The sequence below is a fragment of the Chrysemys picta genome, chromosome 8 (assembly GCF_011386835.1).
Source record: "Chrysemys picta bellii isolate R12L10 chromosome 8, ASM1138683v2, whole genome shotgun sequence".
In the NCBI taxonomy this organism is placed as follows: domain Eukaryota; kingdom Metazoa; phylum Chordata; order Testudines; family Emydidae; genus Chrysemys; species Chrysemys picta.
Window position 1 is genome coordinate 68198490 of NC_088798.1, and position 25520 is coordinate 68224009.

Genomic DNA, 25520 nt, shown 5'->3' on the forward strand with positions numbered 1-25520 from the left:
TCCGGGCGCTGAAGGAGGCTCTGGTCAGTGGCCCAGTTCTGGCAAACCCAGACTTTGACAAGCCCTTTATGGTGTTCACCGACACCTCAGACACAGGACTGGGGGCGGTGTTAATGCAGGAGGATGAAAAGGGGGAGAGACACCCCATCGTGTACCTGAGCAAGAAGTTGCTACCCCGGGAGCAGAACTACGCGGCCATCGAGAAGGAATGCCTGGCCATGGTGTGGGCCCTCAAGAAACTAGAGCCATATCTCTTTGGGCATCACTTCACCGTGCACACCGACCACTCTCCCCTGACCTGGCTGCACCAGATGAAAGGAGCCAACGCCAAGCTCCTGAGATGGAGCCTGCTCCTGCAGGATTATGACATGGACGTGGTCCATGTGAAGGGACGTGACAACCTGATAGCGGACGCATTGTCCCGGAGAGGGAGCCCTGAACTTCCCCAGGTCACTGGTCAGAGTGACCCCGCTCAGTTCAGTCTCGAAGGGGGGAGAGATGTGACGGAGCAGGGAGCAGGGCAGATTTGACCTGGGAATGTTGCAGGGGGATTGCAGTGAGGAGGGGGGACTTCCCTTGAAGGAAGCTACCTGAGCTGTAACCTGAGCCAGGAACGGGGGTGGGGAGAATTAACACCTTCTGCCCGGGAGACTGAACAAAGGAGAGGAGCAGCAGGAGGGGCTTGGAGTTTAGTTTCGGTTTGGGCTGGGTGGTGCAACGCAGGGAACCCCAAGCTGGGGTCTAAGCTCCCTGAACCTCCCAGAGGGACCCAATTGAGGGGGTCTGGTCGTACCTACACGCTCTGCTTGAGACTGTGTTCCTGTCCTTAAATAAACCTTCTGCTTTACTGGCTGGTTGAGAGTCGCAGTGAATCTCGGGAAGAGGGGTGCAGGGCCCTGACACCCCCACACTCCGCAACAGGAGGCTGGGCTCCCAAGGTCATCTCTGTGAAGTTTAAATGCAATATTTTACAGAAGCAGTATTGTTTGCAACACAGAGACCACTGATTCAGCGATTTAAAACACAACCAGTACTCACACACCTCTCGCTAACTGACTGACCCCAGGCAAGCACACATGAGCTACAAGACCCCCAAAGTGGTGAGTAGCTGCAGGGGTAGGGTAAATCACTCTTCCCAGCCCCTGCTGCACACTGGGCATGTGGCTCTTGGGGAGAGCCAGCATGTAGGGGGGCCTGATAATCATTCCTATCCCCACACTTTCCACAGGATGTGATCATTATAGAAGGTACCTCGCTGCTGAGGGTGAGCAGGGAATCAAGAGTCTTCTCCAAGACTGTGGCTTCTTCCCTGTCCCTTATGTGGCTTGCCTCTGTGCAGCAAAGGTCCCCCCTCCCTCCCCATGACGGCACAGTGGCACAGGAAAGTTACCGTTAATGGGGCAAGAAACAAAGCAGCTCTGCCAAAGAACCTGCGGCAGCGGGTTGCCCAGTAACTCCATGAGAGTTTCCTGGAGATCTGATGCAACTTCCCGTGAAGTGAGAGAGTCAATCAACACCCTGTTCCGCCGCTCAGACTAGGCACGTGTACTGTGTATGGGAGAAAAGCCTGCTTTCTGCAACCCTCCTGCCCCCAACAACTTGCTTCAGCGATTTCCAAAATCAAATCCTCTTACCAGGGGCCTCCTCTCCTGTTTGCACTTTGACCAACATCCAACAGCTGTGACTGGCTAGCCTCCCCCAGGGTAGTAAAGAGTTCCTGGCTGCATGCATCTCTGACCTCTGAGTCATCCTTTGCCTCTGGGTTGCCCTCCACATCCTCGTCCAAGATTTCCTCCTCCTGGTTTGGTCCACTCTTGACTGGCATGTGAGCCACCAAAGTATCCACATTGGTATTCGCAGTGGAGGTGGGGTCGCCACCGAGTATCGTGTCCAGCTCTTTGTAGAACCGGCAGCTCGTGGGCGCAGCACCAGAGTGGCAGTTTGCCTCCGGTGGTAGGTGTTCCGCAGCTCCTTCACTTTGACCCTGCAGTGCAGTGTGTCCTGGTCATGGCCCCTTTCTGTCATGCATCATGAAATCTGTCTGTAGGTACCATAATTCCTACAGCTGGAGTGCAGCTGGGATTGGACAGCCTCCTCTCCCCAAATGCTGATGAGTTCCAGCAGCTCGGTATTGCTCCAAGCATGGGATCGCCTGATGCATGGAGCAGGCATGGCCACCTGGAAAGATGTGCTGAGACCATTGCACGCATCACCGAGCAAACAGGTAGGGGACTTTCAGAATTCCAAAGGAATTTACGGGATAGGGATGACGGTTGGTCACCTGAGGGCTGGGCAGTAGAGTTCAAACCGATGACCAGAGAGGTGAGAATAGTCATTGTGGAACACCTGGAAGCCAATCGCAGTGCTGTAATCAACCAGGGTGTCTACACTGGCACCACGATGCTGTAGCCCCGGTGCAGAAAGCTGTATGCCTCTCTTTACAGCGCTGCAACTGCACAGTTTCTGCGCACTAAGTGGGTTGGTAGTGTGTACACATTGGGAGTTAGAACACAGAAAGCTGCTTTACTGCGCAGAAATTTGCTGGTGTAGACAGGGCCTCAGTGGTGAATTGTGCTCACAACCAAAGTCCAACAGCTTGGCCTGTGTAGTGAATAGCTAGTGTCCAGATGGAGGCTGCAGCTCTATTGTGCGTTGGAGCTACTAATAAATAACTTTGCTGGCAACATTGATTGCTTTATTTGTTGCCTGGTCTCAAAATTCAAAGATGATGGGGAAAGCAGTAACTGTAATAGGGTTGGATGATGATAAAGCATTTAATAGTCTTGTTAAATCCCTTTCTAAAAGCTAATTCAAATGATGTGCTATTGTGAGTACTGAAAACTTTCTAGCAGTCCTTACTCAAAGGGCTATGCTAAAAAGTCATATATTGAGTTTGGCAAACCTATCTGAGGGGATATCCTCGTGAATGCCTGGTCCTGGGCGGAGACTTCAACTGCAGCCTCGAGGAGTGGGACTGCACGGGGATTGAGCTGAGCCCGGCCGCTGCAGACGTCCTCAGGGAGATCATAGTCCATCACTCCTTGGTGGACGTGTGGCGCGACCACCACCCAGATGATGACTCTACGTTCACTTTTGTCTGGGTGGAGGAACAACGGTCGAGCCACTCCCGGTTGGATCGCATCTATTTCTCTCGCTGTCATCTTTCGCAGACCCACTCCTCCAGTGTTTGGCCGGCCCCGTTCTCGGACCACCACTTGGTGACCGTGATGGCCTCTCTTTCTTCGGAGAGGCCGGGTGCCGGCTTATTGGTATTTCAATAACAGCCTGCTGGAGGATGTGGGATTTGTGGCATCCTTCCGGGAGTTTTGGCTGGCCTGGCGGGAACAGCCTTTCCCTCAGCGCGGCAGTGGTGGGATGTGGAGAAGGTGCGCGCCCGGCTCTTCTGCTGTAGCCACACCCGGGGCACCAGCCAGTGGAGGGATGTGGTGATAGAGCAGCTGGAGCAGGAGGTATTGGAACTGGAGAGGCGTCTGGCCACCAGCCCCGGAGATCCACCTCTCTGTGGAGCATATTGGGAGAAGCGGGAGGAGCTCTGGGTCCTCGACAATCTTTGTGCCCAGGGTGCCTTCGTACGATCCCGCATCCATCTCCTGTGGGAGATGGATCGCGGCTCCCGCTTCTACGCCCTGGAGAAGAAGAGGGGGGCGAAAAAGCATGTCCTCTGCCTCTTGGCAGAGGACGGCGCCCCCCTCACGGATCTGGTGGAGATGTGCGAGAGGGCCAGGGCCTTCTACGCTGACCTTTTCTCCCCGGATCCAACCGACACCGATGCCTGCGGCGTGCTTTGGGATGGACTCCCGACCGTCAGCATGGGCGACCGGGACCGGCTGGAGCTGCCTCTCACTCTGGCCGAATTCTCGGAAGCCCTCCGTCTCATGCCCACCAATAAATCTCCGGGCATGGACGGGCTGACCGTGGAGTTCTACCTCGTGTTCTGGGACGTCCTCGGCCCGGACCTTGCCACCGTCTGGGCCGAGTCCTTGGAGAGCGGGGTCCCCCCTCTTTTGTGCAGGCGGGCGGTGCTCGCCTTATTGCCGAAGAAGGGGGACCTCTGCGATCTCCGGAATTGGCGTCCCGTCTCGCTCCTCAGCACGGACTATAAGGTCGTGGCGAAGGCCATCTCGCTGCGGCTACGATCCATGCTGGCGGACGTGATCCATCCAGACCAGACCTACACTTTCCCGGGCCATACCGTCTTTGACAATCTTTATCTGGTCCGGGATCGCCTGGAGATTGGGTGTAGGTAAGGATGGTCTGTCGTTCGCCCTCCTGTCCCTGGATCAGGAGACGGCGTTCGACCGGATGGACCACGGGTATCTCCTGGGCACTCTGTTGGCATTCGGCTTCGGACCCCAGTTTGTGGGTTTCTCCAGGTGCTGTATGCCTCCGCAGAGTTTTTGGTCAGGCTCAACTGGACCCGGACCGCACCTGTCAGCTTCGGGCAAGGGGTGCGTCAAGACTGCCTGCTGTCGGGTCAGCTGTACGCTCTGGCCATTGAGCCCTTCTTTCGTCTCCTTCATAAGAGGTTGACTGGGTTGGTGCTCCGTGAGCAGGAGGTGCAGCTGGTCCCGGCAGCGTACGCCGACAACGTGCTCCTTGTGGTACAGGATCCAGACAACCTGGTGCGAGTGGAGGCTTGTCAAGCTGTTTATTCAGCGGCCTCCTCCGCCCGGTTCAACTGGGTCAAGAGCTCTGGCCTGGTGGTCGGGGCCGGGTGGCAGGCGAGCCCCCTCCCACCCATGCTTCAAGCCATCCGGTGGAGCGCGGGTCCGCTACTCTATCTTGGCGTTTATCTTTCCGCCACGCATCCGTCTCCGCCGGAGAACTGGCACGGTTTAGAGGGCAGGGTGACTGGGCGGTTGCGGAGCTGAACAGGACTGCTCCGGTGCCTCTCCCTCCGGGGGAGAGCACTGGTGCTCAACCAACTGGTCCTGTCCATGCTCTGGCACCGACTCCACACCCTGCGTCCCCCCCTGTTCCTGGACAATCTCCAGAGGTTGGTTCTGGAGTTTTTTTGGCCGGGACTGCACTGGGTCTCTTCCGGGGTTCTCCATCTCCCCCTGGAGGAGGGCAGACAGGGCCTGACCTGCATGTGCACGCAGGTCCATGTCTTCCGCCTCCAGGCTCTGCAGAGACTCCTTTATAGTGCAGGTGGCTCGGCGTGGAGCATATTGGTGCACGCCTTCCTCTGCCGCCTGCGAGGGCTCCGATATGACCGGCAGCTCTTTTTTCTCCATCCGAGAGGTCTTCCATGAGACCTCTCCGAGCTGCCGGTCTTCTACCAGGACCTCCTCCGGACCTGGAGGCTGGTTTCAGCAACCAGGTCCTTTGTGGCCAGCGAGGAGGTAGATCTCGCGGAGCCCTGTTACACAATCCCCATCTTCGTGTGCAGGTGGCGGAGTCCTCCTTGGTGTGCCGGAGGTTGGTCCTTGCGGGAGTCACCAAGATTGGAGACCTCCTGGACTACGACCTGGGGGGCTGGGTGGATCCCCAGGCGCTCGGTTGGCGCATGGGGCTCTCCACCCTTACGACCCCCCGGCACGTACTCCAGGAGGTGGAGGCAGCCCTGCCTCCCGCGGCTCGGTTTTTCCTCGAGCGGGTCCTGCCAGAGGGTGCGCCCCGCCCGCCGCTCACTACAGGCTCTCCAGATCTTTCCATTAGCCCCCTGCCCCGTGAGCCTTCCTGGCCTTCCCACCTCCCATACCTCCAGCCGGCTGCATGTAATGCAGCCGGTTTGTTTCCAAACTGCCCCAAGGTGCCATCTGTACGCGCTCATGCTGCACACGCTTCATTACCCCACCCTTGTGTCCCACCCAGACACCAAGTGGTGGGACCTTCTACCAGCAGTGGAGGGTGGGGAACCCCGGTGGGCCAGTTTCTATTCCACCTTAGTTCCGTGGCCAGCCGGGGATATCAGCTGGCAGCTTCTGCATGGAGCTGTGAGCACGGGCGTGTACTTGGCACGGTTTACCACTGTGGTGTGAAGGAGACCCTGGTGCACGCGTACCTTCAGTGCGCCAGGCTGCAGCCCCTCTTCCGGCTTCTCCAGAACCTCTTATTGAGGTTCTGGCTGCACTTTTCCCCGCACTTATTTCTTTATGCACACCCGATCCAAGGCCTCACGAAGTCCTGGGACCACCTCGTCAACCTCCTTCTAGCCATTCGTAACACCAGGGAGATGAGGTTGGCAGAGCGGGGGGGCCTGCGACTGTGGGGCCGTTTTTCATTCTTTCATCCATTCACGTATCCGGGCACAGTTCCTCTGGGCAGCGTCCACTGGCTCTCTCGATGTTTTCGAGGAGCAGTGGGCGCTGTCCGGGGTTCTCTGCTCGGTGTCCCCTTCCGGTTCCTTAGTTTTGGCCCTTTGACCCCCCACGCCTGTTCTTGTTATTGCCTTTGTTGTCCCCCGAACTCAGTTGGGTTCCAGGTTTAGTAGCCCCTCCTTAGGCTGGAGGAGGGGCTTTCAGCAGGGGGCGAGCTAGCGCTCGCCCACATCCCGGTACTCAAAAGGATCACTCTCCTGTAGCCATCTGGCCTGACCCTGTCACAATAGATAGATGGGGATCATGCTACTGAGAGGGGAGTTTCTAGTCATTCTTTATACAGCTCTGGTCATTCCTGGAGAATCACACTTAGTGTTCCTCAACAAACAGTAAGGAATTCATAGAAGAGCAACAGAAATGTTCATAAGAATGGCCATGTGACAGGTTGGATCACAGAGACCCCCCCTTTGGGGTGTGCTGAGACTGCCTCTGAGCCCGTTTTCTCTGCCAGTTTGGACCTCCAGACCACTGTCTTGTTGAGCCAGACACGCTAGCCTGCTGTGAACACAGACTCAGGTCTGAACCACATCCCTGAAAGCTGCAGGCTTCAACTGAAAACCACTTAGCAGATACTCCTGTCTCCAGCACCCAGATACCCAGTTCCCAATGGGGTCCAAATCCCAAATACATCCATTTTACTCTGTATAAAGCTTATACGGGGTAAACTCATAAATTGTCCACCCTCTATAACACTGATAGAGAGAGATGCACAGCTGTTTGCTCCCCCAGGTATTGATTACTTACTCTGGTTAATTAATAAGCAAAAAGTGATTTTATTAAGTATAAAAAGTAGGATTTAAGTGGTTCCAAGTAATAACAGACAGAACAAAGTAAGTTACCAAGCAAAATAAAACGAAACACGCAAATCTAAGCCTGATACAGTAAGAAACTGAATGCAGGTGAATCTCACCCTCAGAGATGTCCCAATAAGCTTCTTTCACAGATTGTACTTCTTCCTAGTCTGGGTCCAGCAATCACTCACACCCCTGTAGTTACTGTCCTTTGTTCCAGTTTCTTTCAGGCATCTCTTGGGGGTGGAGAGGCCATCTCTTGAGCCAGCTGAAGACAAAATGGAGAGGTTTCCAGGGCCTTTTATATTCTTTCTCTTGTGGGCGGAAACCCCTTTGTTCTCCTGTGCAAAATCACAGCAGCAAGATGGAGTTTGTAACAACCTGGGCAAGTCACATGTCCATGAATCATTCAGTTTTTTGCAGACTGACGCCATTGTTTACATGTTAGTTTGAACATTACCAGAAAAACTCATTGAGAATCACATTGAGATACAAGTACATAGCCAATATTCATAACTTCAAATACAGAAATGATACACACAGACAGCATAATCATAACCATAACCAGCAAACTTCAACCTTTCCATAGACACCCCCGCTTGACCTCCTCTGTACAAGATCTGGTGCAACCATAGGACCCTGGTTGCAACAATGATCTATACACTCACAGTTCATGTCAATAACGTCACAGGCCATACTGGGTCAGACCAATGGTCCATCTAGCCCAGCGTCCTGTCTTCTGACAGTGGCCAATCCCAAGTGCTTCAAAGGGAATGAACAGAACAGGCAATCACTGAGTGATCCATTCCCTGTCAGCCAGAGGTTTAGGGGCACCCAGAGCATGGGGTTGCATCTCTGATCATCATGGCTAATAGCCATCAACTTATCTAGTTCTTTTTTGAACTCTGTTATAGTCTTGGCCTTAACGACATCCTCTTACAAAGAGTTCCACAGGTTGACTGCATTATGTGAAAAAATACTTCCTTTTGTTTATTTTTAAACCTGCTGCCTATTAATTTCATTTGGTGACCCCTAGTTCTTGTGTTGTGAGGAGTAAATAACACTTCCTTATTTACTTTCTCCACACCGCTCATGATTTTATAGACCTCTATCAGATCCCCCTCTAGTCGCCTCTTTTCCAAACCGGGAAGTCCCAGCCTTATTAATCTCTTCATACGGAATGTGTTCCGTACCCCTAATCATTTTTGTTGCCCTTTTCTGTTCCTTTTCCAATTCCAGTATATCTTTTTTGAGATGTGGCAACCAGATCTGCATGCAGTATTCAAGGTGTGGGTGTATCATGAAATTATATAGAGGCAATGTTATTTTTTCTGTTTTCTTAAATATCCCTTTCTTAATGATTCCCAACATTTTGTTAGTTTTTTTGACTGCACGTTGAGCAGATGTTTTCAGCGAACTATCCACAATGACTCCAAGATCTCTTTCTTGAGTGGTAACAGCTAATTTAGATTCCATCATTTTATATGTATAATTGGGATTAATGTGCATTACTTTGTGTTTATCAACATTGAATTTCATCTGCTATTTTGTTGCCCAGTCACCCAGTTTTGTGAGATCCCTTTGTAACTCTTCAGTCTGCTTTTGACTTCACTATCTTGTGTAGTTTTGTATCTTCTGCAAATTTTGCCGCCTCACTGTTTACCCCTTTTTCCAGATCATTTATGAATATGTTGACTAGTACTGGTCTCAGTTCAGACCTCTGGGGGATACCGCTATTTACCTCTCTCAGTTCTGAAAACTGACCATTTAATCCTACCCTATCTTTTAACCAGTTACTGATCCATGAGAGGACCTTTCCTCTTATTCCATGACAGCTTACTTTGCTTAAGAGCCTTTGGTGAGGGATCTTGTCACAGGCTTTCTGAAAATCTAAGTATGCTCTATCCTCTGGATCCCCCTTGTCCACATGCTTGTTGATTCGCCCCTCAAAGAATTCTATTAAATTGGTGAGGCGTGATTTCCCTTTACAAAAGCCATGTTGACTCTTCTCCAACAGATTATGTTCATCTGTGTGTCTAATAATTCTGTTCTTTACTACAGTTTCAACATTTACCTGGTACTGAAGTCAGGCTTATCGCAGTGCCTGTAATTGCCGGGATCACCTCTGGAGCATTTTTGTAAAAAATTTGGCATCACGTTAGCTGTACTCCAGTCATCTGGTACAGAAGCTGATTTAAATGATAGGTTACAAACCGCAGTTAGTAGTAGTCTGGCAATTTCACATTTGAGTTCCTTCAGAACTTTCTCCAAAGAAAGACTAAAAAATTAACACTATACAAAATGACATTGGCTCATAATAAAGGAATTAAAAACTGTCTGGCTGAAAGAGCTCCATACAAACCATACAGTACAAACCATAATTGTACTTGGGGAATCCTCTGTTGTGGTCAAAGACACCCACGCAATGATTTTAGTTAAAAGACTCAAGCCTGAAGCCAGTTTATTGACATACATACCAGTGCACTGGGGTGCAGTCCGAAGACTGACACCCTGAGGGCCGCTTGCAGGCGGGTTTTTATTTCATTAAACCGCAAGCAAAGTACAAGCAATATGTCATGAGTTAAGAAACTGGGGTTGGGGTCAGCCCCTCCCCAAACCGCAAGTTAAGAAATTAGGGTCGGGGTCAGTTTTCCCCCCTCCCCCCAGGTACCTTCCTCGTTTTTCCGAGAATTGGATGTTTATTTGGGTAGAGGGGCGCTTGGTGGTTTTCCCCAGGGGTGGTACTTGGTACCAGTTTGGGTACATTTCTCAAGACACATGTTATTTTCCGGGGTCTTTTGGTTAAAGATTAGGGGAGGGGGGTTTCCATGGGACGCCTAAAGAGGATCTATGATTGGCTATTTTTGCAGATAGCTGGAATCACGAAGTGGGTCACAGATCACCCAAAGGAGAAGCTGCATGAGTCAAGAAATTGCATTTAGCTAAAGTTACCTATTGCTTCACACAAGTGGTTATTATATTAATTAGTCATGAACATATTTCATTAGTGCTGCTGCTGGGGCTTTTCTTCTATTCTTTCCCTCCTTGCCCCCCCCCCCCCCCGGTCATGACCCTTGACCGAGTTTGGCAGGGAATTGTGCAGTCTAGTCTAGTTCAGGCCCTGGCCTGGGCCCTGGCCTGTACTGCTTTGTGTAAGGGTAGTTAGCATAACAGATCTCTGTTGGAGGGTTTATTTTGGGGCCTTCAGATTCACAGCTCTGGCTACTAAAAAGAAGCCCCCCCCCCCCCCCCCCCCCCCCGCTCTATTTCCCCACACCTCATCCCATGTGGTGATGGAGTGGACTGTTCTTGACATAATGCTACTCTATCTTGATCAATGATCTTGAAGAAAATGATTGTAGGTAAAGTTTATAGAGGACACAGATTGATGAAGTAGTAAATACTGAGAACAGTTCGGCTTTAGAGTGGTCCGGATCTCTTTATAAGCTGGATGCAATCAAGTAATGTGTGTTAATACTGCCACCTGCAAGGAACGATATCTAGGAACAGAAAATAAAAGGCCACTTACAGGACGGAGGACCACATCCTGGAAAGCAGGGCCTTTGAGAGACCTAGAGGTCATGATGGAAACCAGCTGAACATGAGATCCCAGTGGGATGTTGTGGTTAACAGAGCTTATGCAATGCTTGGATATCTAAGTGGGTGACTATTGAGCTGTATACAGCACTGATGAGATCATTCTCGGATACTGAGTCCAATTCTGGTGTCCACACTTCAAAAACAATGTTAAAAAACTGGAAGGAGCTCAGTAAAGAGTTACAAGAACGATTTCAGGTCTGGAAGACCTGCCTTATACTGAGAGACTAAAAAGTCAAATCTGGTTTATGCAAGGGAAGTTTTAAGGGATGACTAATCATCTCCTATAAGTACCTATGTGAGGAAGACATTTCTGAGAGCAAAGGGCTCTTGAATCTAGCAGGCAAAAGTATAACAGGATCTAATGACTGGAAGCTGATGCTTGGCACATTTAGAATCAAAATAAGGCACACTTTTTTTTTAGCAGCAAGGGTAATTAACCATTGGAACAACTTAGCTAAGGACATGGGGGCTCTCCGCAATGGGGATCTTATGGTGAAATGTCTTTCCAAAAGATCTGCTGGAAGATATGGTTTTGGTGCAGGAATCATTGGGTGGAGTCTCCGTCCTGTGCTATGCAGGAGGTCAGACTAGGTTCTCCTAATGGTCCCTGCTGGCCTTAAAACTAGACAGTTAAATATGTGGCTTGACGAAATGCCTCACATAACAGGGAGAAGGAATAATCTGCAGATGTGTGAAAGTTGAAAACATCAGGCCAATAGATGGGGGTGGGGGGTAGGATTACTCAGCATAGGAATAATGGGATGAGATTAAGAAATGGAAAATTTCCTGACAGATGGATTAGACTGTGGAATAGTTTCCCAGGGAAAGTGACAGAAGCGTCATTGTATAGGACACGTAAAACAGACTGGACAAAATGCTGTGATGTATAAGGAGAAATGCTCCTGCATTGGCAGGAGGGTGGTTTAGCTGTTGGATGGAAAATTCCCTGCACATCTGTGCTATTTTTCGAACATGGGAGCTGTCCTAATCCTATTTTCCCCTTTTTTTCTAGTACATTGGAAGCCTTGATGTGCCTCGGCCAAACAGCAGGGTGGAGATTGTGACCGCAATGCGGAGAATCAGGGTAAGTGTTGCAAAGGGTGTATGTTTCCTTGTGTGTGCCACATGGTTAAAGAGACAAGAAGGGGTGCTGGAGGGCATGGCTGCCTGATGGATTCTGTGCTCTTCACTAGGCATTGATGTTTCTCATAAGCCAGCTTCTTTGATGTTCTTTCTGATTCCACATGTTCTCACTGTGGGTTTCGTGCCTTTCTCTGTGTTGTCTTGGATGTTAGAAGACTCTCCTAAAATAAGGTTTTTTTTCTTGCTGGGGTATTGGCTGGCATGGAGGCATCCAATGCCTACCTTGTGCCAGTGTCTTGACTTGGTTTTGGTGGGGTTTGAGTGGCTGCAATTGTCTCAGAAGCTGCCCACTGATAGGTCAGGGAGTGTAGAAGGAGAGCGTGGTTGTGCATGTCTGTCTTGGTTCCTGAAGCATAGACAGCTGCACAAGCAACTCTTAGATGAAGCAGGGTGTGTGTTGTGCAGAAGGGTCTCCATGAAGCATATGTGAATGGTTGAGCCCATTGCGTTTCCAGAGGTCTGCTATTACACACTGCACTATCAGAGAGGAGTGGTGGCCTGGAATCACAGTGGATCTGTTCTGGGTACCTACTGTTATCCCTGTGACTTGTGCCTAGTTTATTGCATGTTGTTTCTTTACCACTGAGGACCAATTTTAACCGTGTAGTCGGCTGGCCGATGGCAGTAAGGTGGTGAGTGGTATTGTCTGTTATCATTATGACACTGTCATGTTTGGAGATTTCCCAGGGATCTGCAGGAATGACACCTCAGTGATACCCCAGAACCACAGCCTGGCACTGCTCTGAATTTCTCTGAGGGTGGATTTGATTTAAATCAAATTGCTTTGTTCCCTCAGGGAACAGATGGGCAGGATCCCCTGGGAGAATAACATGAAGGGCAAAGGGGTCCAGGAGAGCTGGCTGTATTTTAAAGAATCCTTATTGCGGTTGCAGGAACAAACCATCCCGACGTGTAGAAAGAATAGTAAATATGGCAGGGGACCAGCTTGGCTTAACAGTGAAATCCTTGCTGATCTTAAACGCAAAAAAGAAGCTTACAAGAAGTGGAAGATTGGACAAATGACCAGGGAGGAGTATAAAAATATCGCTCAGGCATGCAAGAGTGAAATCAGGAAAGCCAAATCGCACTTGGAGTCGCAGCTAGCAAGAGATGTTAAGAGTAACAAGAAGGGTTTCTTCAGGTATGTTAGCAACAAGAAGAAAGTCAAGGAAAGTGTGGGCCCCTTACTGAATGAGGGAGGCAACCTAGTGACAGAGGATGTGGAAAAAGCTAATGTACTCAATGCTTTTTTTGCCTCTGTCTTCACAAACAAGGTCAGCTTCCAGACTGCTGGACTGGGCAGCATAGTATGGGGAGGAAGAGACCAGCCCTCCGTGGAGAAAGAAGTGGTTCGGGACTATTTAGAAAAACTGGATGAGCACAAAACCATGGGGCCGGATGCGCTGCATCCGAGGTTGCTAAAGGAGTTGGAGGATGTGATTGCGGAGCCATTGGCCATCATCTTTGAAAACTCATGGCGATCGGGGGAGGTCCCGGATGACTGGAAAAAGGCGAATGTAGTGCCCATCGTTAAAAAAGGGAAGGAGGAGGATCTGGGGAACTACAGGCCAGTCAGCCTCACCTCAGTCCCTGGAAAAATCATGGAGAAGGTACTCAAGGAATCAATTATGAAACACTTAGAGGAGAGGAAAGTGATCAGGAACAGTCAGCATGGATTAACCAAGGGGAAGTCGTGCCTGACTAACCTAATTGCCTTGTATGAGGAGATAACTGGCTCTGTGGATGAGGGGAAAGCAGTGGATGTGTTATTCCTTGACTTTAGCAAAGCTTTTGATACGGTCTCCCACAGTATTCTTGCCAGCAAGTTAAAGAAGTATGGGCTGGATGAATGGACTGTAAGGTGGATAGAAAGCTGGCTAGATCGTCGGGCTCAACGCGTAGTGATCAATGGCTCCAAGTCTAGTTGGCAGCCCGTTTCAAGCGGAGTGCCCCAAGGGTCGGTCCTGGGGCTTGTTTTGTTTAATATCTTTATTAATGATCTGGAGGATGGTGTGGACTGCACTCTCAACAAGTTAGCAGATGACACTAAACTGGGAGGCGTGGTAGATACGCTGGAGGGTAGGGATCAGATACAGAGGGACCTAGACAAATTAGAGGATTGGGCCAAAAGAAACCTGATGAGGTTCAACAAGGACAAGTGCAGAGTCCTGCACTTAGGACGGAAGAATCCTATGCACTGCTACAGACTAGGGACCGAATGGCTAGGTAGCAGTTCTGCAGAAAAGGACCTAGGGGTCACAGTGGACGAGAAGCTAGATATGAGTCAACAGTGTGCTCTTGTTGCCAAGAAGGCTAATGGCATTTTGGGCTGTATAAGTAGGGGCATTGCCAGCAGATCGAGGGACGTGATCGTTCCCCTTTATGCGACATTGGTGAGGCCTCATCTGGAGTACTGTGTCCAATTTTGGGCCCCACACTACAAGAAGGATGTGGAAATATTGGAAAGAGTCCAGCGGAGGGCAACAAAAATGATTAGGGGTCTGGAGCACATTATTTATGAAGAGAGGCTGAGGGAACTGGGATTGTTTAGTCTCCAGAAGAGAAGAATGAGGGGGGATTTGATAGCTGCTTTCAACTACCTGAAGGGGGGTTCCAAAGAGGATGGAGCTCGGCTGTTCTCAGTGGTGGCAGATGACAGAACAAGGAGCAATGGTCTCAAGTTGCAGTGGGGAGGTCTAGGTTGGATATTAGGAAACACTATTTCACTAGGAGGGTGGTGAAGCACTGGAATGCTTTACCTAGGGAGGTGGTGGAGTCTCCTTCCTTGGAGGTTTTTAAGGCCCGGCTTGACAAAGCCCTGGCTGGGATGATTTAGTTGGGAATTGGTCTTGCTTTGAGCAGGGGGTTGGACTAGATGACCTCCTGAGGTCCCTTCCAACCCTGATATTCTATGATTCTATGAACTCATGATTTAAATCACTAGTCAGGAAGACTCGATTTAATCATGGATTTCTACATAAAAGTGCATTCTTGTTGGTTGTTATAATCTTAATACATATTCTTCACAACTCAGAGATAGATGTAGGTTTCATTTTTAGAAGGTAAACACTATACATTTCTTTAAAGTGATTTATTTGAAAACTTTTCAGATTAGTTTTACAGCTATATCAGAAAATAAATGATTGGTTATTTCATTTACCAAAGGTAATTGAAGCAGATATTTATGAAGTCATTGGGAGATGAACTATCTCCAATTCAACAGGTTAATCAATATTTGGAGGATTTTCTTGCCATGCTGTATTAGGAGGAGAACATCACCAGACAGACATTTAAATTGTTTTATTTAACTAAAACAACAACGTTATGTATTCTGGATTTTTTTTCTTCAACAGCAAACATATAATATTTTAACAAAACAAGCATATGAATTTTTGAATTTAGTTAAACATTCAAGTTTTTAAAATCAAGTTTGTTTTTGTTAAAGTTGTTTAAAATCGTTAAATGAAATATAAAAAAACAAAAAACAAATTAAATCGACTATGTCAGCCAGGTCAACACGAGAAACTTAAAATATTGGCTTCTGCAGCTAATTCAGTCATCTTCACCTTCATTTTCCTGTTTGTTCATAATCTGGAAAAGAAAAACAAGCTTTTCTGCTTTGTCAGGTCCCAAACAATTTCTCATTTTGGAATGAATTAGTCCAAGGGAAGAAAATATTCTTTCTACACGAGCAGAAGAAGCTACTGCTGTTAAGTGAGACTATCACTTCAACAGTCTCTGAATCCAAGTGCTTAAGTGACTTCCACCTGTTCGCTGGTGTGACTTTCTTTAAAAAAAAAATCCGCAAACATATATTTCTTGAATGGTTCTTATTCCCAAACACTCTCTCTTTTATGGCTGGCTGCCATTATAGGGTTTCCCTTCTAGTGAGAGAATGGTATGGTAGATTTCAAATCAATGAAGGCTACACTCAGGAAGACCTCAAGACTTCTGGAATATGCTTCTTAAACAGTTTCACTTTTGTTTCTACTGCCTGTCCCTCCCTTCTCACATTTATCTCCAGACTTATTGTTCTTGTCCAGATCTATTTGGCCCCCAACAAGCTTCTATTCATTGAACTTTTTGAAACTTTGCCCTTTTAGAGAGCAGCAAGGGATTGACTCTGTGTACACAAATTTGCAGAGGGACAATAGGGTTGAGGTCTGTTATTTCTCACCTCTATATTTTATTTATTTATTTATTTAAAAACATTTTTGCTGTTAACCAGCATGTTACCTCTGGAGACACAAATCCACAGTTTGAGAACTGAAAAACTAAGCATCTCTGATGGTATCTTCTAGGCTGAGCACTGAATCCCATTGTGTAGATAGAAAGATTAACCTAAATAATCTATATAGAAACCCCTGGAACCCCATAAAATTGGGTCCCTAATCCATGAACTATTGGAACTCATTTACAAAACTTTTCTTAAACATTACATGAACTATAGTATGAGACAATATAAATTAGAATTTATAATCCCTATTCTGTGATGATATATCTTTGAGCTTTAATGTATCTATCTTTAGATAGGCTTTTTCCTCAAAAAGCATTGTATCAAAAAAATCAGTGATTTAAAAAAAAAATCAGATTTTTATCCACCCTGATTTCTCTCAAGAGTAGTTGTTCCCAGTGCATTGCTAGTCAGTAGTTGTTCCCAGTGCATTGCTAGCCAGGGGGTTGGGGATTGCTGCCTTTGTGTTAACATTGCGTCGTGCTATACAAGGGGAGCTGTGTTGCGTAGATAGGGATGTAGGCAGAAGCTAGGTGTAGTAGAGAGTGCGAGCCTGGAGCACAGGGCCTGGTGCAAGGCCTGAGGCCTAAATCAAAGTTAGAAAAAGTCAGGCCCTGTCATAAAGCAAATGCCTACTTACACGTTCACTGCCTGGTACATGAACTTGGCAAAAGCCTGGGTGGCATTGCTAAAACACAGGCACTCTAAGAAGTACTAGGCGCTGGGTATTCATGTAATCCCATTCTGGAAGGCTGGCACAGGTCTACCCCAACTTGGAGTTATGGCATAACCCCTGTCCTGGGTGATGGTACAGGAACACACTGACCCCGAGTAAGACAAGAATGGGAGGATGATGGAGGGGGATGTTTTGTTCGAACCAGCTGGTCCAAGGTGTAGGGTCGGTAACTGACCACGTCAGGAGTGTGACACGTAACCCGTGTGGCAGATTTGTTACCAATCTGCCTGAGGCGTTAGGTGATAAGGCTGAAGCCATAGGATCTTTAGGAGAGGAGATGACGAAACACACCAAGGGTCTAAGTTTAAAGCTTTATTAATAAAATAATAACAGCGGAGAGTGAGGGGTGCTCCCCATGTCACTCAGAGGAAGGAAGAAAGCATTAATGCCCCAAGCCCTAACCTACTTTCATACTCACACACGCTCTACCCTAGGCTGGCCAAGCCTGGGTGTAATGTAAGAAGAAGAGGGGGAAGGGTGGATGGGAATTCTGTCCTGGGCCCAGGTCGTCCAGGGTCTGCTGCGATCTCCGAATTGCTCCAGCTCTTAGGAGGGTTTTTAAGTCCAGGGTGCCTTTGCGGGTGTTTTGTTTTGTGACCTCTGTTCCTGGTGTTTTTTGTACCAGTCCAAACCAGCTCTCTTTGGTCTCCTCAGCTTTCCCAAAACACACTGGCTAGACTTTGTTGTCCTCGTTGTTTTCCTCCGTGCTGGCCTTCACTTGTCTCACTTGTTATGGGCTCCCTTTGCAGGTCTGCTCAGCTGCATCTTCCTTCCTTATGCTGATCGGTGAATTCCAGGCCCCCCTCTTTCTTGTCAGGCAGCCGAGAGTCAGATGTGTGTTGTGGCCTTGAGCGGGCTGGAGTCAGCATCTTATTTTTGGGCCTAGCAGGAGCGCAGAGTTAACCTGTTCTTTGCTCTTTTCCTCCTTCCCCCTCCGGCCTCACGTGACCTGTGGAGGAATCTTTCGTTCCACACTCACTCACACCTTTGACCCTTCCCAAAATGCCCTGCGATGCTTGCAATAGCGTTAGCCATATACAATGCTGATCTGCCTTCCCCAGGGGACCCCTTGGGCCATTGAGGTGTGATACCTGTTCCTATCAATGTATACAAGAGAAATCCTAGGAGGGGCACCTTTGTCCAACCAAAAGTGCCATTGCTGAGTGAGCTGAGCCCAATTGTGATGGGCATACCTGTGTTAGTGTCCCTGTGGCTCCTGGGGGGCACAAGGACCATGCTCTGTTGACAATAAACCTTGCTGAGCGCCTTTGCCGCGGAATCCAGCATGTGATCTTTCTGGGCAGTGCTGTCGGGTTTGCTGAGTCGGCTATCTGCTCAGCTTATGGAGAGAGCATGGTACAGCTTACGGAGAGAGCATGTCCACACACCAGCTACCAACAGTAGGCACCTGAGGATGGACATATTGAAGCTGTATACAGGGTAGTGGGTATGTAATGCTGAGTGCCATTGGACTATTAAAAGGGGAGCCAAAGGAAATGAGCAGTGCACAGGAGAAGATTGGTTACTACTTCTCTGCCGGATGAGCGTTTTAGCTACACAAAAGACACGATCTTGATGTTGTGCCTATGGGTGTGGGAATATGCCTGTGCGATGACTGGTAACATGCTGGCTACTGTATCCAATTGGAGAATGCACAGCAGGGGGGTCTGTAGGGACCCTACTGGGGTTTTGAGGGTGTTCCAGTTTTCCTGATGTTAGTAGTGACTAGGGACAGGTTCAGACATCTTCTGGGTTACCCAAACATCTTCGGCCAGTGTATTTGTCCGAAGATCTCGTGTTCTGTTTTGGCTGAATTAGAATGGCCATGAGAGAAGCCTTTCTTCTGGTGGCTCTGCTGCTGTCTGCCTCACTTGAAACCAGGAAGTGCAGAGGGGCATGTATGTGGTAGTGGTGTAGGGTGGGCGGGTTTGGTTTGATTCTGCCATATCCAGCCTGCCTTCCAAGCTGGCATCTCCTGTGGCCTGCATGGGATGTGGTGCTAGGACTTGGGTTGGAGGGGCTCAGCCCAGCTATTACTTCACAGATGTTGATGTTGCAGAATCACCACAACAAACAGTAACCACCCCCTCTTCTTGGAAGCCTGAGTCTAGAAGCCAAGGACTGGAGAACGCTTGGGAAGGAGGCATCCTATCTCTCCTAGAGCAGTGCTAACTCCCCGGCTCCTTGAAGTACTAGTTCCCTCAATCTTCATGCCTGTGGTTCATACTGAGAACTCGCTCTGTTGGCAAACAACAAGCAAGCTCCTCTCACCATCCCAGAGCGCTGCCCAGTGGCAAGAATCCTTCTAATTAAAACACAGTGGGCACATCTCACTTCACTGGCATGTTGGATTCTAAGCGAAGTTATACGTAGTACCCTGGCTTTTGGTTTGTTCCCAGTAGTGCCTGCAGCATGCTTAGCGCTATACAAGCATAAAGGAAGGGCTGGTCACTGGTCAGAACAACTTAAGACTAGAATATACTCCCCATTGGGGACTGATTTAAAACTTGCCCTGTCCGCTGATCAGTGAGGAGAATGCTGACAAGACCCCATCTCCCCTGGGAGAACCACAGAGGGCTGCGACTCCAAAGTGTTAATAGATATCACCCGTCCCCCTGCTTTGTCTGCATTAATCTTGCAGTGGAGTCCTCAAGTCTTCCTTGATTTGGATTATTTCAAAATCTCCCAAAGTACATCTCTAATGGCCTAAGTAGGTGAAGCTTCTCATTGAAACCTGACAGATAAAACACATGCCCCTTCCAGAATGTTACACAACAGGTGAATCCTCTGTACTCCACAGGTCAGTCGTGTGTAAATACCCTGTGGTGAGGTGTGGCAGGGTGCTGGTTGAGAAGCCCCTAGTCAGCTCCTGCCACTCCAGCCCAAATCAAGGGGAATGGATTAGGGCTGGGTGAACCGCCCTATGTTTGCGTGGTAACTTGACCACACCTGCCAGCCTCATTAGCAGGAGCTATAAGGCTGGAAGGAAGTGAGAGAAAGGAGGGGTGGAGACTAACCCCTGGTCTACACTGGGGGGGGGGAGGGGTCGACCTAAGATACGCAACTTCAGCTACGAGAATAGCGTAGCTAAAGTCGACGTATCTTAGGTTGACTTACCTCGCGTCCTTACGGCACGGGGTCGACTGCTGCTGCTCCCCGTCGACTCCGCTTCCGCCTCTCGCCACTGTGGAGTACAGGAGTCGACGGCAGAGTGATCGGGAATTGATTTATTGCATCTACACTAGATGTGATAAATCGATCCCTGATAGATCGATCACTACCCGCCGGATTGGTAGACATACCCTAAGAGTGGGAGGTCAGGCTCAGAGGGAGTAGGAGCCTCCTAGTCCGTTGCTGACCAGGCCTGTGGTAGGCCAAGCAGTTGTAAAGCCTGTATATAGTTGGAAACTGTTGGTGGGGAACTGATCAAAAATAAAGAACACTGTTGTTGCACCAGACTGAAGTGTCCCTGATTCACGGAGGAGGGGGGCCAAGGGGCTGAATATCAAGGGGCGCAATGTGAACCCCGTACATGAGGGTCTGCTTCTACCTTTATCAAAAATCGCCTTATGCAGTGCTGGACTCTGCCATCTTCTCCTGTGCTAAAAGGCCAGGTTGCCTGCTCACTACAAACCCCAACCATAAACAATGGGCAAAGAAGAAGAATTTAATGCCCTTTGGACACTGATTTCACTGCTCTACAGCCAAAATGCTTCTGAAATAAATGTAGTCAAACTTTACTAATTCTGGGTCACTGAGAACGAAAATAATGCTTAAAATTGTTGATTGGCTCTAGTTTTCAAGATATGCTATTGGGTCAGTATATATGACCCTTGACTTGGGAATGGCGGAGGATAAGGGTAGGTCTACACTTACCCGGTAGTTCAGCGGCGAGCGATCGAACTTCTGGGTTCGACTTATCGCGTCTTGTCTGGACGCGATAAGTCGAACCCGGAAGTGCTCGCCGTCGACTGCGGTACTCCAGCTAGACGAGAGGAGTACCGCAGAGTCGACGGGGGAGCCTGCCTGCTGCATGTGGACCGAGGTAAGTTCGAACTAAGGTACTTCGAATTTCAGCTACGTTATTCATGCGTTAGTGTAGACCTGGCCTAAGTGAGGTTTAAAGGGAAGGGATCTCAATTTAAACCAGAAATGACTAAAATACATCTTTGACTGGATCTATGAATAAATCTATGACTGGGTTTGGACAGTACTTGCTTTTTAGGCAAAACAATGAATGATGCAATCTGAAGCTGGTATTGCATCATACATGATATGAATTGCATCATGTTATTCCTAGAAGTCATGGATGATGCAATCATAACGAAGCTTACATCACTCTGCTGAACAAATTGCCCTATAACAGCTCTAGAAATCATACAATGTTGTGCTCTCTTATTTGTCAGTGTTTGATTTTGCAAAGGGACACATTTCTGTTTAGCCAAAGTGAGCAGAGATGCCTCGTACTTGTGTGAACAGTGCAGATAACTTCTGCTATGTTTGTGGTGAAGTGACTTTTGCATCACAAAAGCGCAGTATAACCACTATGGTTAAGAAAGCCTATCACCTTTATTTTGGCTGCAAAATTGGAGATCAGGTTGTGGCAGGGGTGGAGCCCTAAGTCAGTTTCCTCTTCTGTTCAGGTGACAAGTCCAAACAGCAGGAGATAAAGAAATGTGATTGTAAAGCCTCAAAGCCAGCAGAGGAAGCTCAGGGCAGGCCTCGCAGCCATAGGATCAGAGGAAGGCTGGCCTAGCGGGCAAGGTACTAGCTTGGGACGGGGAGACCTGGACTCAAATCCCTGCTTGTCAGCAGTCTCCCTGTGTAACTCTGGGCAAGTCACTTGATCTGTGCCTCCATTCCCCTCTGCAGGGGCTAACAGCCCTGCCCCGCCGGGCTGTGGGGAGGATTGGTACCTTGCAGAGTGATGGTAAGGAAAGTCAGTTAAGTACATCAGGCAGGCAGAGCGTGTTAACACTGTAAAACACTGACTAGATTTCCAGTTCTGCTTTGGTAGTAATCAGACGGTCTGCTGGAGCCCATCCGCTCCTCCCCACAACAGCGGGCACCATCTCTGTCCAGTCCAGTCACACCACATCCCGTAGCAGTCACAGCTTGTGCTACAGGGAAAATCCCCGCCAGGGAGGCACACGTCTGTGACTGTCTGAGGCGATGTGCCATGTCCTTGTCAGAGAGCTAATCCCACAGTGACTGGGCTGCTTTCCAGGCCCTGTTCCTCTCGCCTAGCGGTGCTGTCCTGCTCCCACACCCCTCTCTCCCACCCAGGGCTTCCATGCTGACTCAGTCCTGTCTCTCCGGCCATGCCCCCAGCTGGCTGCCAGCTCCACTCTGCGGCTCCTGGTCTATGTGAAGCAGCCTGCCTGGTTGCTGCTCCTCCAGGTTCTTCCTTGTGCCTGGAGGAGACAACATCACCCGGGGCCCAGTCTGGGGCTGCTGCTGTGTTCTGAGAGCCGCAAGGCATTGCTTTGGCATTTACGCCAGGTGCGGTGCCGTTAGCCCCCGATTTCCACAAATTGTAGACCAGTGTTTTGTGGGCACTTCATTGATGTTTCCATCTTCAGCAAGACAAAAGTGTTGGAAGGGACTGACTTTTGTCAAGAAGGCTTCTTTTCACAGCTCTCTCTTCAGTCCATTAACAATTGACACCCGGACCCAGCTACAACTTGCAAGATCATTTTAATGTGAAATTTGTTCTCCTTTCTCAGTCTGTCTGTGCAGCACTGAATGAATGACTGTTTACTCCTGGAGGAATTTTGCATTGCTGCGTGTGCGCAGAATTCATAGCCCCAACAGATTTATTTGCTTCCCCACAGAAAAATGACTTCTGACCAGGAAGTAAAGGGAAGCCACAAGAGCGGTCAAGCACCCCTCCCCAGCAGTGCAGGCAGGTTGGTTTGGGCATCTGGAGCAGCTGATAGAGATGTAAATCACCACCAGAGCAGGGGCGGTGGGGCTGGGCAGTCATGCCTGTGAGAGAGAGACTATCCCTCTCGCTCGCTATTGCAGCATGCTTGGCATGGAAGATCAGGGCTTTGGGGTGTTTCTGAGGAGGTAGTGTGGGACAGGCTCTGTCCCCTTAGGCAGAGCAGAATGTAGTAGCCTGTCGCTTAGTGAATTGTTCCCAGTGTTCTTAGTGAATTCCCCCAGGAGTATAAAACAAGTGTAAAAATTTTAAGGCTCCTTTATGTTGCCAGAATGGTGTAAAGGAGCCTTATTGTAAAGGACATATGGCCTTATAAATGCTTATGGTGCTATATTAATTAGAACTGGTCTAAATTTTTGGACTGAAAACATTTCCTATCAAAATGTGCTCCATGAACTGTTTCCTACTGACCTTTCTGGAGATGGTCAAAAGGCAGTATAAATTGTGAGTTTGAGTCCCCAGCCCTCGCTTGCTCCTCAGTTACCTATGAGGTAACACTGAGCATATGGCTACATGTATTTGTTGACTGATTAGGGTTAAGAAATAAAGGGTCAAACCTAGCTACATTACTATTAGACAGAGTGGGTTTGGGGATTTCCTCCATCCATTGTACTGTAGTTTCAATTATTTTGGTAATTTATTTAAACAAGCGTGATTCTGTTGCATTATTTTAACAAATAAAATATCAGAATTTTAAAATATTGTGTGCAGAATTTTTAATTATTTGGTGCAGAATTTTTAATTTTTTTGGCACAGAATTCCCCCAGGAGTAACTGTTAAAACTTGTTAGATCCTGCAGTGGTATGTGTTCATGGACAGATATCTCTACCTGTTTCTTTTCAAATATTCTGACCCTTAGCCTTCCTTCTAAATGATCTCCCACAAAGAAACCGTTAATGAAAAGTGTTCTGAAACGAGTACAGACACCAACCTAAAAGAGACAGTGAAATCTACATAGTTATGGGGGGGGTGAGCACAAGTGGGTTTTTTTATTATGAAAAATCAATAAACTAAAGAAACAATGAAAAGTACAAAAAGGTAAATGACTTACAGCAGGGGTTCTTAAACTGAGGATTGTGACCCCTCAGGTGGGTTGCAGGTAGTTACATGGGGGTCGCGAGCTGTCGGCTCCATGGGGCTGACAGCCCCAAGCCCCCATTAAATTACCCCCTCCCATTTTTAATTTATGAGGGGCAGGTCATATTCAGAGACTTGCTGTGTGAAAAGGGTCCAATACAAAAGTTGGAAAAACTACTGACTTACAGCCTGTACGTGTTTCCACGTGGATCTCCAGTAGAATGATGTAATTGCACAGTTGTCCAGCTTGTCAAAGCTGCAAGACCAGACAGTACAAAACCATACAAAACTCCATTTATGGAACATGTTAGGGTGGGCTTACAGTAATAAAGAGGAGGCTATACATGTGACTAGAGAAGGAGGGGGCTGGGGCAGGAGAGCAATGGGGTTAGATGGGATGGCAATCTGGCATTCTTTGAACAGTCTCAACATTTTAATCCAAATGTGGCTAGAAATGGGGGGCAAATGCCTTTAAATTCATATAATTGCTCTCTACAGCAGCAAGCCATTCTTTATTTGGCTGCTAACTTGGACAGGTCTTGAATACTACTGTCTGGGCATGATCCTACTCCTCCATTTTTGTAGAATCACACACTCTGTGATTGCAGCTTTCAAGAAACAGTTTTCCCGTGGAGCTAAACCCAGGTTAGCAGTTAAATAACCTAGGATATAATTTCTGGCTGAGGTTTGGAAACTGAAATCAAGCACCACTTTAACTCTTGTTTGGTGCTGTAACAAATTAAAGGAACCCTGATGCATATGCCATAGGACTGTCCAACACTAAGGCAGCTGTGGAAAGAGGGGGACATAGGTTTTAGAGGACTAAATGAAAAATGAATACACTTAAATCCTCCTTGAACAATATAAATGGACTGACGCACCAGTTTGGCCTTCCAAAGGCAAAGTTTTGAAGTGTAGAACAGCCTTAGAGATCACAGTAAAGAATAATAGGGATTTCCTGTGAAAGGTGTGAAATTTAAATGAGAAAGGGTCATGTACCTATGGTCTAGTACAGCCTGGGAAATGAAGTAAGATATTAAGGCAATATCTTCAGCTTACAGATCACAGTTCTGCCAGCGATGCTTTTACTTTTCATTGCTACAAGTTAACACCCCAGATGGCAATCACTGAAAGAGGTCTGAGAAAGCAAATATTAATCAAGTTTTTTCAGTTTGTGGCTTTAGCAGCACGCTATGCATAGTCCTTTTCCCGGCTCCCTGTGCTTTTTGTGTGTCTTTCACACAGCAACAGTGGAGAGAAATTCTGAAATGTAGGAAAACCACAAAAGTTGTTTGAGAGAACAAGAAGCAATGGTCTTAAGTTGCAATGGGGGAGGTCTAGGTTGGATATTAGGAAAAACTTTTTCACTAGGAGGGTGGTGAAGCACTGGAATGGGTTACCGAGGGCCGGCGCTTCCACTAGGCAACCCTAGGTGGTCGCCTAGGGCGGCAGGATTTGGGGGGTGGCATTTTGCCGTCCTCTGCGGCAATTCGGCAGCGGGGGTCCTTCTGCTCCGTGTCTTCGGGGCGCTTCGGCGGCAGGTCCTTCACTTGCTCCGGGACCCGCCGCCGAAGTGCCCTGAAGACGCAGAACGGAAGGACCCCCGCAGCCAAATGCTCTGAGGAAGAGCGCTGCTGCCTAGGGTGGCAAA

The 25520-nt window shown here is 48.4% G+C and overlaps 1 protein-coding gene across 16 annotated transcripts in view; it reads left to right on the forward strand.

Annotated features, from left to right (window-relative positions):
* The window catches only part of NOS1AP (nitric oxide synthase 1 adaptor protein), a 183133-nt gene that overhangs the window by 47840 nt on the left and 109773 nt on the right, over nt 1-25520 (forward strand). For 10 of the 16 annotated variants that reach the window (XM_065554767.1, XM_065554757.1, XM_065554758.1 and 7 more), the window contains exon 2: nt 11748-11819. Coding sequence is in view for 13 of the 16 variants with exons in the window: in XM_065554757.1 (XP_065410829.1) it covers nt 11748-11819 (72 nt within the window). In the remaining 3 variants the exon portion in view is untranslated. Of the gene's footprint in view, nt 1-11747; nt 11820-13152; nt 13489-25520 lie in introns of all 16 variants that reach the window. The other 6 variants (XM_065554764.1, XM_065554765.1, XM_065554753.1 and 3 more) reach the window with 1 other exon arrangement.